Source organism: Haematobia irritans, chromosome 5 (assembly GCF_050003625.1).
Source record: "Haematobia irritans isolate KBUSLIRL chromosome 5, ASM5000362v1, whole genome shotgun sequence".
In the NCBI taxonomy this organism is placed as follows: domain Eukaryota; kingdom Metazoa; phylum Arthropoda; class Insecta; order Diptera; family Muscidae; genus Haematobia; species Haematobia irritans.
In genome coordinates, this window is record NC_134401.1 from 90,297,623 (window position 1) to 90,312,404 (window position 14,782).

The 14,782-nt window shown below is 34.0% G+C and overlaps 1 protein-coding gene across 8 annotated transcripts in view; it reads right to left on the bottom strand.

Moving 5' to 3' along the window:
• The window catches only part of zip (myosin heavy chain 10), a 143,524-nt gene continuing 128,742 nt past the window's right edge, over window positions 1-14,782 (bottom strand). For 6 of the 8 annotated variants that reach the window (XM_075313287.1, XM_075313289.1, XM_075313288.1 and 3 more), the window contains 8 exons: window positions 11,845-11,937; window positions 6,633-9,372; window positions 6,261-6,565; window positions 5,269-5,799; window positions 3,910-5,205; window positions 3,676-3,839; window positions 3,521-3,594; window positions 2,861-2,943 (listed from right to left, as the gene is read on the bottom strand). In XM_075313287.1, the coding sequence (XP_075169402.1) occupies window positions 2,876-2,943; window positions 3,521-3,594; window positions 3,676-3,839; window positions 3,910-5,205; window positions 5,269-5,799; window positions 6,261-6,565; window positions 6,633-9,372; window positions 11,845-11,937 (5,271 nt within the window). In that variant the 3' untranslated portion in view covers window positions 2,861-2,875. Of the gene's footprint in view, window positions 142-2,860; window positions 2,944-3,306; window positions 3,595-3,675; window positions 3,840-3,909; window positions 5,206-5,268; window positions 5,800-6,260; window positions 6,566-6,632; window positions 9,373-11,844; window positions 11,938-14,782 lie in introns of those variants that run through there. The other 2 variants (XR_012723663.1, XM_075313291.1) reach the window with 2 other exon arrangements.

Sequence of the window (14,782 nt, forward strand, 5' to 3'; positions counted from 1 at the left end):
GTTTTTGTTGTTAAAATAATTTAATTGCCCGAATCTTCGCCATCTAATGATTCATCTTGGACTGAACTGTCATCACCTCCCCGTTTGGAAGATGGAGTACCGGTTAGACGACTCGAACTTAGACCCATGCCGCCGGTGCGCCTGTAATTAGAGTTGCAAGAAAAAATAATAAAATAAGTATGAAAATTCCATATATATATATTAGAATAAAAACCACATGCTTCTGTTAGCCATTTTGGAATTAAAACAAAACAAATAAAATATACATAAAACAAAATTGTGGATTTCACTTTGGTATATAATAATGTACTCAGTATTTGCGATAAACAATTTGTGAATGATAGCTCAATTTATGGTAACTAGAAATTTAGCCCTTTGTAGTCGACAGACGATGTTGAGTTCTATTATGATTACCGATATTGATATATCCTTAAACTATATTTTATCAATTAATCACCCAAAATTGCATTAAATGTCATGCTTTTATGTAATAGAAAATGTTTTCTTACTACACTCATAGGAAATTCTTCTGAAAACAGGTTTTTGTCTGCTGTTGTTTTTTTTAATCCATTGTATGGCGAAAAGCGATTACTATGGGCTGTAGTTTAAATTTTTTGATTTGTTTTCAGCCAAACACCAAAAATTTTTTTAGTGTAATCGAGTTTAAAAATAGCAAACCATTTTTGCTATTTCAGCAAACACTAACTGCTTTCACTTTTTGCTCGTTTAGCAGAATTTTCTTCCGGGTCTACTAACAAATTTCTTTGAGTGTAGGTTTTAAAATGTTACCCAGTACTTTAATATTTTTTTAAGATCCTAGGCAGCTCGATTTTGTTTCAGGCTCACTTAGACTATTCAGTCCATTGTGATATGGATGTTCCTAAATGCGATCGGATATTGAACTGTATTTAATTAACTGTATGGTTAGCCTGCCCGCCTTGTATATATAGGGTCGCCGACTCGTCTATAAAAAGGAACTAGACATAGAATCTGGCAGCACTCAGTGATAAGAGAGAATAAGGACTCTGGATTAAATAGTGAGCACGGTTGTCATAGTTGGTAGAATTCTACCAAAAATGATAGATTTGTTACTGCTTGGTAGATTTTGTAAAATATTCCTTTCTAACTAAATTGTACATCAAATTTTCTATAGACATTTTGACAAAAAAATTTCTAGAGAAATAAAATTTTGGCAAAATTATCTATAGAAATAAAATTTTGAGAAAAATTTTCTATAGATATAACATTTTGACAAAATTTTCTATAGAAATAAAATTTTGACAAACTTTTCTATAGAAATAAAATTTTGAGAAAATTTTCTATAAATAATAAAATTTTGACAAAAAAAATCTATAGAAATCAAATATTGACAAAAAATTCTATAGAAATAAACCGGGGGAAAAATATCCTATAGAAATTAAATTTTGGCAAAATTTTCTATAGAATTAAAATTTTCTACAGAACTTAAAGTTTGACAAAATCTATAGAAGATTTAAAAATTTGACAAAATTGTCTATAGAAATAAAATTTTGACAAAATTTTCTATAGAAATAAAATTTTGACAAAATTTTCTATAGAAATAAAATTTTGACAAAATTTTCTATAGAAATAAAATTTTGACAAAATTTTCTATAGAAATAAAATTTTGACAAAATTTTCTATAGAAATAAAATTTTGACAAAATTTTCTATAGAAATAAAATTTTGACAAAATTTTCTAAATAAATAAAATTTTGACAAAATTTTCTATAGAAATAAAATTTTGGCAAAATTTTCTATAGAAATAAAAATTTGACAAAATTTTCTATAGAAATAAAATTTTGACAAAATTTTCTATAGAAATAAAATTTTGACAAAATTTTCTATAGAAATAAAATTTTGACAAAATATTTTATTGCATTATTTTTAGGTTAACGCTATTTCTATATGTAAATTTTCATTATTTCACACAGTTGTAGCCAACTTGGTGCAAATTTTTAAAAACTTATAAATTTGTCGGTCAAATTAATCATGACATATCCCTATACAAATCTATGATACGAGGATATGGCAAAACGTTTATTAAACACAATCTTTACAGCTTTATTTTAAAATATTTGGAGGAATTTTATCGCTCTATTAAATTTATTCCAAAATTTAAATAATATTCATAGAAAATTGCAGATCTTCCTCTTTAAATGCTGGATTTACATGTGCATTATATGACGTTGTGGAGTTTTTTGGTACTCCAAAGGAACATCCAAAATTTGTTACCAATAAGTCAGGATCGATGGAAGTAATGACGCCACTTGCTTGTTTGTTAAATCAGTTTCGTTCATTTTCAATTAATTTAGAAGATTAGAAAAAGATTACTTTGACTTTTTTAAGCAGATAGTCAGTTCGTCGATTTTCGACTTTCCCTACACACAAAAAAATTTCACGAAAATTTTTCCAATTAAAATTTTAATTGAGTTTTAAAAAATATTCATTTAAAAATTTAATTGATTCAACAAATTTTTTAATTGAAACAAAAATCAATCACAAAAATAATAGTATCAATTAATTTTTTAATTGGATCAATTAACTTTTTAATTGACCTTCAATTAATTTTTTAATTGGTACTATCATTTCTGTGATTGAAGACATTTCAATTAAAAATTAATTGGATCAACTAATTTCGTGATTGAATCAGAATTTTTTTTTGTGTGTAGTAGATTATTAGTTTAAATGTTATATGCAAACAGTCATTATTCACTATGGATAATACATTATTAAATCTAGAATAACTAATATGAAATATGATTTTATATAGATTTAATAACACAATTCTCACTGACAAATAAATGTGGCACTAACCCTTTTATTAGAAAAATAAAACATAATAATAATAGTTTTCCTTAATATAACATCTGCATGTCCACTGGAAATGGAGGACTGCTTTGTTTATTAACATGATTTTCACAATCTGAGTAAATAGAGAATAAATCAATTTAACTTAAGAAAACCATAAAAAAAGAAAACAAATTTAAATTCAAAAATTGTTGGGAATTTTCGTGCATCAATAAAGGTTTTGTGATAGGGAAAGAAGATAGTAAACGAAAACAAATCAAACTCATTTTGACATTATTAACTAAAGAGGAAATAGATTTGGAGTCATGTCGGGGGGGATAAACGTGCATCATATCATGTGTATCTATATAAAGTGTGGTGGAGAACAAACAAAAAGTGTTTCGATTGAATTCAAAACTCTAGGATTGGGGAAAATCTAATCTGGACGAAAACTAAATTCTGGGTAAAAAAAATTAAGACAAAACATAAAATAACTTACACAACGAGATCGAACGCCTATATATTGCCTAATCAGACAAAAAGAAGGAACAAACAAAACTACACACACACACGCACACTGAAACACTGAGTATTCTAACGAGGGTAAGTTTTAATTTTTCGAATTTTTTCATTCGTGTGGGAGATCGGTTTTGTTAGAAACAATAAAACTTGACGATTATTGTGTGTTTGCTTATTCTACTGAATACCCTCACAATTCATAATAAGAGTAGGATCCTTTTTGGGAGAATAGGCTTTAGCCTTTTCGGTCTCAGCCACTTGTATAGATCTATATGATTTGAGATTCAAAATTAGAGATTTTGTTGCAACCTTCGTATCGCTATGCGAAAAAAGAAATGCCACAACTTACCTTAATTTGGTTTTAAGTGAGTTGATTTCTCGAGTCATGGCTTCTTGACTTTCGATCATATCTTCACATTCACGTTGGTATTTGCGTTTTTGTGTCTTCTCCTTTTGTAGCTCCTCTTCAGTTTCGTCAAGATTACGTTTCAATAATTTCATGCGACTGTTAAGCTGTTTGTAGGGAGACAAAGACAAAAATTAGGTAAACAACTGTGAATGCTTTTTGTGGGTCGAAACTTACTTTATCTATTTGCTCTTTGTATTGATCGGCATGTCTTCGTTCATCCTCAATATTTAGGCCCAATTCCTTAATTTTCTTTTCCATTTTACGATTGGCCTTTTGTTGGAGGAGACGTTCTTTACCCTCGTTGTCGAGTTGTTCTTCGAGGTTGGCAATCTTGGCTTCGAGTGTTGCAATTGTGGCTTTTGTTTTTGTTCTTTGCGCTGTTTCGATTTCGGCCAATTTTGCTTTCAGCTCCTTGTTTTGTCGTTCCAATAGGGCTCTGGTGTTTTCGTTCTTTTGCGAGTTCGATTTTTCTGTGGCCAATTCCGTCGACAGCTGCTCATTCAAGAGTTGAGCTTTACGGCTACGATCTAATATAACTTCTGAATTTGATTGTTCTTCCTCAAGTTCCTCTTCGAGGGCGGCAATGCGGGCTTCCAATCGGCGTTTCTCATCAGTCATTAGAGTACCCTTACTGGCATTGGCAGCCATCTCCTCGGCCAACTCGTCACGTTCAGTTTCGGCCGCTCTTCTAGCCCTCTCTGAACTGGCCAAATCTTCGGTTAGTTGCATTACTTCGGCTTCCAAGGCTTTAACCTTGCGCTCTGCTTCTTTACTGGCAGCTTGGAGTTCCTCTTTGGCCGCTTTGGCTTCTTCGGCTTCCCTCAAAGCGTCCTTGACTTGAACCTGCAATTTCTTGGCATGTTTGAGAGCATCTTCTTTAACCTTATTGTGCATCTCCATGGTAGTCTCAAGTTCTTTAAGGTCACCCTCTAGTTTCTTTTTAGACGCCACAGCAGCAGTACGTTGCTTACGTTCCTCATCTAACTCGGCTTCGAGATCCCTCAGTTGTTTCACCAGACCACGACGTTTCTCTTCGGCTTGTTCCTCCTTGGCTTGGAGATCTCGTTCGAATTGAGATCGAAGTGCTTGCATATTGACCTCCAATCGCAATTTGGCATCCTCCGTGAGTTGTAGGTCATCTTCCAATTCTTCGTTTTGTGCTTTCAATTCAGCCAATTGAGATTCCAAGGCACGTTTAGCCTTTTCCAATTCGTGAACGTTCTTATCGGCGGTGCCTTGGGTATTCACTAAATCATCGAGTTCGTTTTGTAACGCCTTACGTTTGTTCTCCATGTCATCGATTTTATCATAGGCCTCGTCCAACTCTCGACTAAGTGATAGAACCTTGGTTTCCTTTTCGCGGGCCTCACGTTCAGCAGTATCACGTTCTTGGGCAAATTGCTCCGATATGGCTTTCTCTTCGGCCAAGATTTTGTCGAAGTTCTTTTGTTTCTTCTCTAACTCGAGCACCTATGAAACAATTCAAAAAGCATTACAAAAAACCTTCAAAGTGATCATATCTCCAAGACTTACCTTTGTGCGTTGTGCTTCTAATTCAATGGTGGCATCTTCAAGCTCCGATTGGATCTTCTTTTTACTCTTGTCCAAACGATCGTTTTGCGCGGTCAATTCTTTCACTTGTCTCTCAAGATCTTCTATGCTCTTGTTCAAACGTTTTTTGCCTTCTTCCAATTCTTTCACAGCATCAGCATCTTCCTCGGCCTTCTTTTTAATTTCTTGCATTGTATTCGTTAACTCGGCCAGTTTTCGTTCATAGGTTTTCTTAGTTTCTTCATCTTCCTCAAGCTGTTCCTGCAGCGCTTCTTTCTCTGACTCAAGTTGACGTAGTTTGGAAGAGAGCGATAGTTTCTGGCGGGTTTCTTCTTCGAGCAGCTGTTGGGTTTCGGCAAGCTGAGACTCCATATTACCGGCGGACTTAACGGCAGCAGATGCTTTCAGTTCGGCCTCTTCCAATTGATTCGTTATGTACTCGGATTCCTGTTGCAGTTTTGTGCATTTCTCTTGCAATTCGGATCGAGCACGCTCTACTTCGGCCAATTTCACCTGGAAAAATAAATGATGATCATCAATTTCAATTTCGATTTCAATACAAATGTTAGACAGAGCCCACATTATACTGATTAATGGCAATCAAGTCGTTGACTATAACACGATTTCAATTGACATAAACACAGCACAGCCTAAGACAGAGTAGAGCAGACTAGACCAGACCTTGTCAATGAACCACTTGCACGAGTTGCGGGAAGGAACTGGTGTTTAATGAAAACCGCAAATAGGTCTCTAACGATGATGGGCTGTCATAGACATATCTGACTAGTGCACTTCGAAGGAGACTTTGTGGTTTCCACCAGCGTTTTTCTTGGTTAGAGAACATGATTTGTGGGTGGGTGGGCGAGTGCTTGCTTTGCTTGTTATGATGTTGTACACAAATCTAGAATTCAACTCTGTCTTGTTCTGTTGAAACATTGTTGCCAGCAATGGTGGTGGTGATAGTTTCCACTTACCTGTAGCTCTGCAATCTGTGATTCGGCTTGTTTACGACGACGATCGTTTTCTTGGCGGGAACTGTTGACACTACGTAATTCTGTTGCCAAATCGGCATTTTCAGCTTCCAATGTACCTTTGGCTTTTTCTAGCACCGCTTTAGCTTTACGCAGATTTTCCAGTTGTTCATTGATGCCATTCAATTCTTGAACATGCTTATGTCTCATTTCCGCCACTGAGGCTTCATGGTTGACGGTCTCTTCTTCCAGGGATTTCTTAAGTGAAGCCAATTCCTGTTCGCGTTTCGAACGTAACTCTTGTTGAGCTGAAATTTTATAAAATGTATGAGTGAGATTTCAAAGTTGTTTGAAGGACTATCACGCCTAACTTACCAGCTGTTGTATCCAAGGAATCCAATAACTCATTCTTTAAGGCCTCTAGTTCTTCACCCAAATCACGACGTATTTTTTCAGCCTTTGCTCTTGCTGCCTTTTCAGCTTCCAAATCTTCTTGCAGTTCTGCTAATTGCGATTCGATTTCACGTTGCGCTTTCTGGGCAGCAGCCTTGGCGGCAGATTCTTCATCAATACGAATTAGCGTTTGGGCAAGTTCATCTTCACGTTTGGACAATTGCACCTGAAGCTCCTCCACTTGGACACGTCTTTCATTAAGCTGTTCCTTTAGATCAGCCATTTCCGTTTCAATTTTACGTTTAGAACGATCTGTTTCCTGTCTTTGTTGTTGGTCCTTATGCATTCGCTCTTCCAATTCGGCAATGGTGGCCTCATGTTTGACTTTTAGTTTAGCCAAATGTTTGGCTTTCTCCTCTTCTTCGGCCAAAGTTTGAGAGAGATCGTTGGCACGTTCTTCGAGGATTTTCTTTTCTTTGATCAATTTTTGATTGTGATCTTCAGTAAGAGCCAGTTCCTCTTCGTACTTCTTAATTTTGCCATCGAGTTGCACTTTTTCCAATTGGAGTTTTTGTCGGGCAGCTTCCTCCTCTTCCAATTGTTCCTCGAGATCTTGTATGTTAAGTTCAAGCTTCTTCTTTTCTACACCCAAAGCCAAAACACGTTCTTCTTCTTCTTCGATACGTGTTTCAAGTTCCTGCATCATATCTTCGAGTTCCTGTTTGCGAGCCATAAGCCTGGAACGCGACTCCTCCGCTTCAGCGCAAAGTTCTATTTCGGCTTGCAACTGTTCGGCCAATGAGGTCTTCTCCTCCAACGCTTGTTGGTATTTGCGCTCATATTCTTGGGTACTTTTAGCGAGTGTGTCAAGTTTCTCACGCACTTGCTTGAGTTCATCTTCCTTTTGCACCAGTTTCTCCTCTTGCTTGGTCACCTCTAGCAATGGCTTAACCTTTGTGTACAGGCGCCACCATTGCCAGTTGCGCAACTTCAAATAGGCAGCACAATTGCGCTGGATAATGCGTATAGCATTCAATTGTTGTAAACGTTTCTGATAGTTGCGCCGGGCCAAGAAACCGCGGCAGAATGCCTGGAAGTTAACAATCAAATCCGTGATCTTGTAATCACGCTCTTCCTCGAGATGAGCCAAAACACCAGCGCGGAAGAAGATCTTCGACTGACCGACACGGTATAGATTCGAGTCGAGTTCCAGAGCTTGTATCATTTTCTCGCACGCCTTCTTTCCATCCATGAAACCCTTGGGAATGACATTGGGTGTGAGCAATTCGTAGCGTTGACGGAACTCTTGGAATGGAATACGATTGGGGAAGCCCTGGCGACAAATACGAATACCTTCGAGCACACCATTGCAACGCAATTGATCTAAGACCAAAGGTGCATCAATTTTGCCAGCTCGTTTCTCGTGGTTCGGTATGATACAACGCACAAAGTTCGGGTTGGTATTTCTCAGTGTATCCATAAGTTTGGCCAATTGTTCCTTATACAAATGGGACACGGTACGGAACATACCCTTGCGGGTACGGGCACCAAATTGTGAGTCGGTGAGTGCATGATGAGCCATGCCAACAATTTCAGCATCCTTCCATATGTTAACCACAAATGGATCTTGCGAACTCTGCAGCAGCGACACTATATTCTCGTTCAAAGGATCCATGTTCTTCATTAACCATTTGGCGGCGGAGTAGTCAACCTTGCCGGCATAATGAACAATTGCAAAGTCGGCCACACCACGGAAGTCAGTCTTCATGAATTTCGGATGCATTGAATGTGCTGACACTAATTTCTCAACGAAGGTCTTATCTGTCGCCTTGGGGAACCAGCATTCTTCATCCAAGAGAGCCATGATACCACCCGGTTTGTCAATCAAATCGATGGTGGGCTGCAAGTCCAAACCGAAATCGATGAATTTCCATTCGATACCCTCACGTTGGTACTCCTCCTGTTCTAGAATGAACATGGTGTGGTTGAAAAGTTGTTGCAATTTTTCATTGGTGTAATTAATACACAGTTGTTCGAATGAATTCAACTCGAAAATTTCGAAACCAGCCATATCCAGAATGCCAATGAACGAGGCACCCTGACGTTTGGTACGATCCAATGAGCGATTGATGCGAGTCACCAACCATTTGAACATACGTTCATAGCACGCTTTCGAGATGGCCTCTACGGCAAATTCGACCTGTTCCTTGGTCTGGGCTTTCGTAACGAAATCTCGGCCCACTTTAAGGCGAGGCGTAAGGAAGGCTCGTGTCATATCAGTCACACTTAAGCCCAAAAGATGGGCAATTTTCTGAGCCACCGTATTATCGGGCAATGTGGCCTGATCATTGTTACGCTCCTGACGGAATTTCATGCAGCCAAATAGGAGCACCGCACTTACAATACGGAATATTGAATTGAAATCTTCAGCCGTCATACCCATAATATTCATAGATTTCACGGTGGCCTGGAATTCGGCAAAGTCATCAACACCGGGTACTGGCAGACTGCCATTGGAGAGGAATGGGTATGTTTTGATATCATCCAAGATGAATTTCTCACGTTGTTCGGGTGAGGCACCGGCCAGCAGTTGATAGAAAATATGGAATGTTCGCTCGTCTTTAGCTTGACGAATGGCACGAGATTTTTCAAGTAAATATGTTTCAATATTGGCACCCGATATATAACCAGACGCATCAAAATTAATGCGTATGAATTTACCCTAGAATTTACCAAAGAGAAATCCAAAATTGTGGGAGAAAAAAAGAGGACATTAGTAAAATAGGATAATCGATTGTAAAAGAAGAGTATGAGTAGAAGCGCGTTATATAAAATATTGGTGATATTTTTTACTTTATTTAACTTTTTTGCATAATAAATTTTACTTTGATCTTAAATGAGTCGCATTCATTCTGTATATTGTCCTACTGCCAGTGTTGTGGTAGACTGTCCAATATGCCTATGTAAAGATATTAGTTGCAATATTGCGTTAAGGGAATCTACATATATATGTATGTTTAAATGAGCCACATAAACAAATATATCCAGCAATAAAACCGTAGCCAAATAAGTAATGAACATGTTCGTTTTGCGTACGTAGTACTCAGAAGCAATGAATATCACATGGCTTTGTCATGGGGCGCAAGTCATATTTTTAAGAATCCGTAGCATTTATTTCGCGTTAGTTCTTCAGATATGATGTGTATTTGATATTTCGAATTTCAATAAAAAAATAATAAAAAACACTTGTATCTCTACATAAAAGCGTTCGAATAATACTAGCAAATATTTTATTGTAAATTCTATATCTGTCAAGAAATGCATCGGTAATTTTCAAATATTTTTTGGAAATTTCCATTATTTTATTTGGGAAAACTACGTAAACCAAATAATTTTATTTACTTCACCTAAAAATATTTTTTTTTGAAGTGAAAATTAAGTCCATCTATAGAAGAGCATTTTTGGATATACATTTAAAGGAATGAATGAAGAAAACTTAGAAATTTGTATTCCCTTCACACGCAGGGAAGGAATATGATCACCTCAAACATGTTTCAAAAGCAAAATGTTATTTTTGTATGGTGACCATGTAACATGTTTGTCACTAAAATGTTATTTTATCGTCAAATATAAACTGCTTGCCGAAATCAGATACATGATTTCCGAGAAAATAACATGGTTGCGAAAACAATGTTACATGGTCACCACCCAAAAATAACATTTTGCTCTTAAAACATGTTTGAGGTGATCATATTCCTTCTCTGGGTGCACCATAGATATATTAATGACCTGTTCCTGTATATCGAACGAAAGCTTTCTTTCGTATTCCAAACGAAAGAAAATTGAGTTTTGTTCTCCTATTTCGAAAGGCAAGTCACTTCATATTTTGTTGTCCAGCAATAAACGAACATATACAATAAGTGTCAAGAAAAAAGTAAAAACATTGTTAACATTTGTATGAATTCTCAGGCCAAACATTTTTAAATACTCATTTTTGATAATCAATGTATTCTCATACAAACGAAACGAACTTTCAAAAAAATTAAAAACCCAAGTTCATTCGAATTCGAGTGAGTGCCTTTCTTTCGAACGGGGGTTCGTTCGATATACGGGAACAGGGCATAACTATGTGATTCCGTTTGTACCATATCTATATATTGGTCCGAAATCCCATAAAGTATATTTATCGCCGTGAAATATTGAGTCGATCTAGCGATGTCAGTCCATCCGTTCGTCTGTTGAAATCACGCTAAAATCCGAATCTTGGCTCAAGTTGTCGTTATTGATGTAGATCGGATGTTATTGCAAATGGGCCATATGGGACCACTATTAGGTAAAGCTCATATATAAACCGATCCCTAGATTTGGCTTCTAGGAGGAACAAATTTCATCGGATACGGTTGAAATTTGGTACGTGGTGTTAGTCTATGGCATCTAACAACCGTGCTAAAATAGGTCCATATCGGTCCTAAATAATATATGTAGCCCCGATATAAACCGATCCCCAAATTTGATTTTCACATATTCCTGGAGGTGCCAATTTCAAAAAATTGGTTCTTCTCGGACTATAATTATATATAGCCCCCATATAAATCGATCCTCAGATTTGGCTTTCGGAGCCTCTTGCAGGAGCAAATTTCTTTCGATACGGTTAAAATTTGGTACGTGGTGTTATTCTATGGAATCGAACAACCGTGATAAAATTGGTCCATATCGGTCCATAATTACACTAGTTTACACTAAAAATGTACATGTGATGAGAGGTGAATTTTCGTATGTATTTTGTATAGCTTTTGGACACAAGACGCCTCAAAATATTATGATTTAACAATAACTTAGGAATGATACTATCATTTGGGCGAAAATATGATGGGGGGAATAACAATGTATCACCAAGCCAACATATTTTTCCCAAACGAAATCGCCTAAGAAAAAAGGAGTAATTCGATCGAGATGACAGTTTGAAGTAGAACTTTTTACGTAATCCATTGTGGAGGGTGCATAAGATTCGACCAGGCCGAACTTACTGCCGTATATACTTGCTCTATTCTATAAAACTACTTATTGGGAAGATGCCTTTTCCTGTCTTATTTACATGTTAAAGTGTCCAAAATACACCAGTGTGATTTTCAAAATTTATTTTCCACCCACACAATTATGTAGGATAGTATTATCTGATACAAATTATACTTACAAAACGTGACGAGTTATCGTTTTTCACAGTCTTGGCATTACCAAAGGCTTCCAAAATTGGATTGGCTTGTAAAAGTTGTTGCTCCAACTCGCCCTAAACAGGTAAAAGATTAATGAAAAAAGAACAAAGAAAATAATTAATTTTATTTCAAATATAAAAATAATATTTAATTATAAGAAAGTAACAAAGATACTCAACATTCAACATTCAGCCACAAAAAAACGTACAATAAGCACAAACTTAAACTTAAATAAAATTAGGGATGCACAAAAAATATTTTCAATAAAGGGAGCAAACATCTATGATTAAAAATATTTTACATAAATATATACTATCTAAATATTTACAACATATACATTATTTTATATCAAAATATTTAAAAATAACTATCAGTTTTTTTTATTTACAAAGTAAATCAACAAATTGATTTTAAAATTGTTAGTAAAATAAATGGGCACATACTTCCATACATACATTTTTACATATTATATCGACTGGATTATGGAGCAAAAACGTTAAGTATTTTCCCTTTATATGGATAATACTTAAAATGTTTGTTTCAAAATGCTTAAAACAAATCAATTTTTACACAAAAGAAAATATTTTTCATGCCCAAAAGCTTGTATTAAAATTGTAATTATATGTGAAGTAATTTATTTGTACGAAAAAAAATCAGCCTGCATTGATATAAGGCTAACATAAAAAATATTTTTTTGTTTTCACTTGCGAAATTAAGTGATTCAATTAATTTTAATCGAAATTTCTTCAATCACGGAAACGCCAAATCACCAATGCCAATTAAAATAATTAATTGATTCAATTAAAAAATTAATTTTTGTGATTGTTTTTTTTTTTTTTTTTTTTTTTTTTAATTAAAAAATTAGTTGAATCAATTAAAGTTTTAATAGAACATTTAAAATATTAATTGGAAAAATGTTGGTGATATTTTTTTTTGTGTGTATTAGAAATATAATTCCAAAAAAAATAGAATTAATTTTTAATCGACAAATGAAATTTCTTATTTTGTTAAGAATATCTAATTTATATTTATTTTTATATTTATATTTACAAATGAAATGAAATGATCGACAAATGAAATTTCTTATTTTGTTAAGAATATCTAATTTATATTCATTTTTATATTTATGTATATATTTATATTTGTTTCTTTTTATTTTTATATTTATATAGACAATCCAAAAAAATATTGTATGTATGTAGCCAAGTCACCAATGCCAATTAAAAAAATTAATTGGTCCAATTAAGAAATTAAATATTTTTTGTGATTGGGTTTTGTTTTAATTAAAAAAATTAGTTAGTAATTATAATTATTTTTTTTTAAATTTCTTTATGACAATATCTTACTGTGTTAAGATATTTAATTGATATTTATATATACAATAAAAAATACTGTATGTATGTATGTAAATGCCCATAATATCTATATATACTTACATATGTTTTAAGGTTTTTTAAAACAAAAAATTTCAACTGTTTAGTAAATGAATGTATGTTTTGTTGTTTTAATTATACCTTGTAAAATGTATATCGATTTCCAGATTGTTCAGTTAATTTTGAATATTCTATATCTTGGCAATTATTTTGTAAACATTCATTTTCTTCGAAGGATTTGCCACCAACACCATGGACATTGCACTGAATTTTGAAATTGTTCTTAATATTATTAACTTGTAAATTCTGAAAACAATGATGGCAATAAAATTTTCGAAATATCAGGTAGCATAGTTACAACAAAACTAAAATGATGGTTAGTAGTTATGAGAACATCTTTTCAAATGTATTTCGTTAAATCCTAGGGAAATTCAATAAAATCTGTCAAGAAATGTGGCTATACATGTAAAGTCAGATATTCAAGAGGTATCAAATTCTTAATTCGAAAATTGTTATCGACTACTACAAATTCGTCAACGAAACGGCTGAGTAGTTTAAAATCCATTCTGGAGAGTTTGCAAGAAACCAAGTGGACTGAGAACTATGACTTGTCACTATGGTATACAAAATAGGAAAAATTACATTTTTTTTATAAACAGTCGATAAAGCGAAGTAGAGTTTCTTGAAATGAACATTTAAAAATTAAAACTTCCAACTTGGAGATTACTTGAAAATGTCCATATCGAAATTAAAAATTTTTAATATTTTTATGGCAATATTGTTTAATAACATGGTAAAATTTACCATTAATTATTAGCTACAATACTGTTGCTATGTGGATACATAATAAACTTATGTATAAACATTTATATTTATCTATTTTTAATACCATACAATTGAGAAGATCATATAGAAGCAAAAAAGCAGGGTTTCAGGCAGCCATAGTTTCGATAAGACCAACATAAGAAAAGCCATTCAATAACAAAAACTCAAGCCTCACTCAAATAAAGCAAAATAATGGAATCAAAAACCAAACAATAAATGACAATCGAAAGAAACAGAAGAAGCAGAAAATGAAAAAATCATTACATTTTCTAAACTCAAGAGGCTCGAAAAAGAAGAACATAAGCTTTGAGCATCTAATAAAAAACATATTATAGAGGGTATCTACACTGAAAAGTATAAATTGACTTAATGAGAAAGATTTTGTAACCTTCATTTTAGGACAACTTTTTTTTTTTAACAATTTTTAAAATATATTTGAACTATTGGGAAATTTATATATGTTTTTAACCCTCATATTACCTTGTGGTCATTTGATGACCCAAATCGTATTTATCATCAACGAATTTCTTAATGTTGGAATATAATTATAAGTTCTTACTACTCAATGCACTACTCCAGCTGAGTACTCGTAGTGCATATAAAAAATCCGTCTTTAAACTGATTCTACAATTATCTTATATTTAGTGAAAAAAATATTTTATTTTAGTTTTTTTTTTTTTAAATTTTGTAAGAAATTTTCCCCAGCCCCATGATCTTTTCT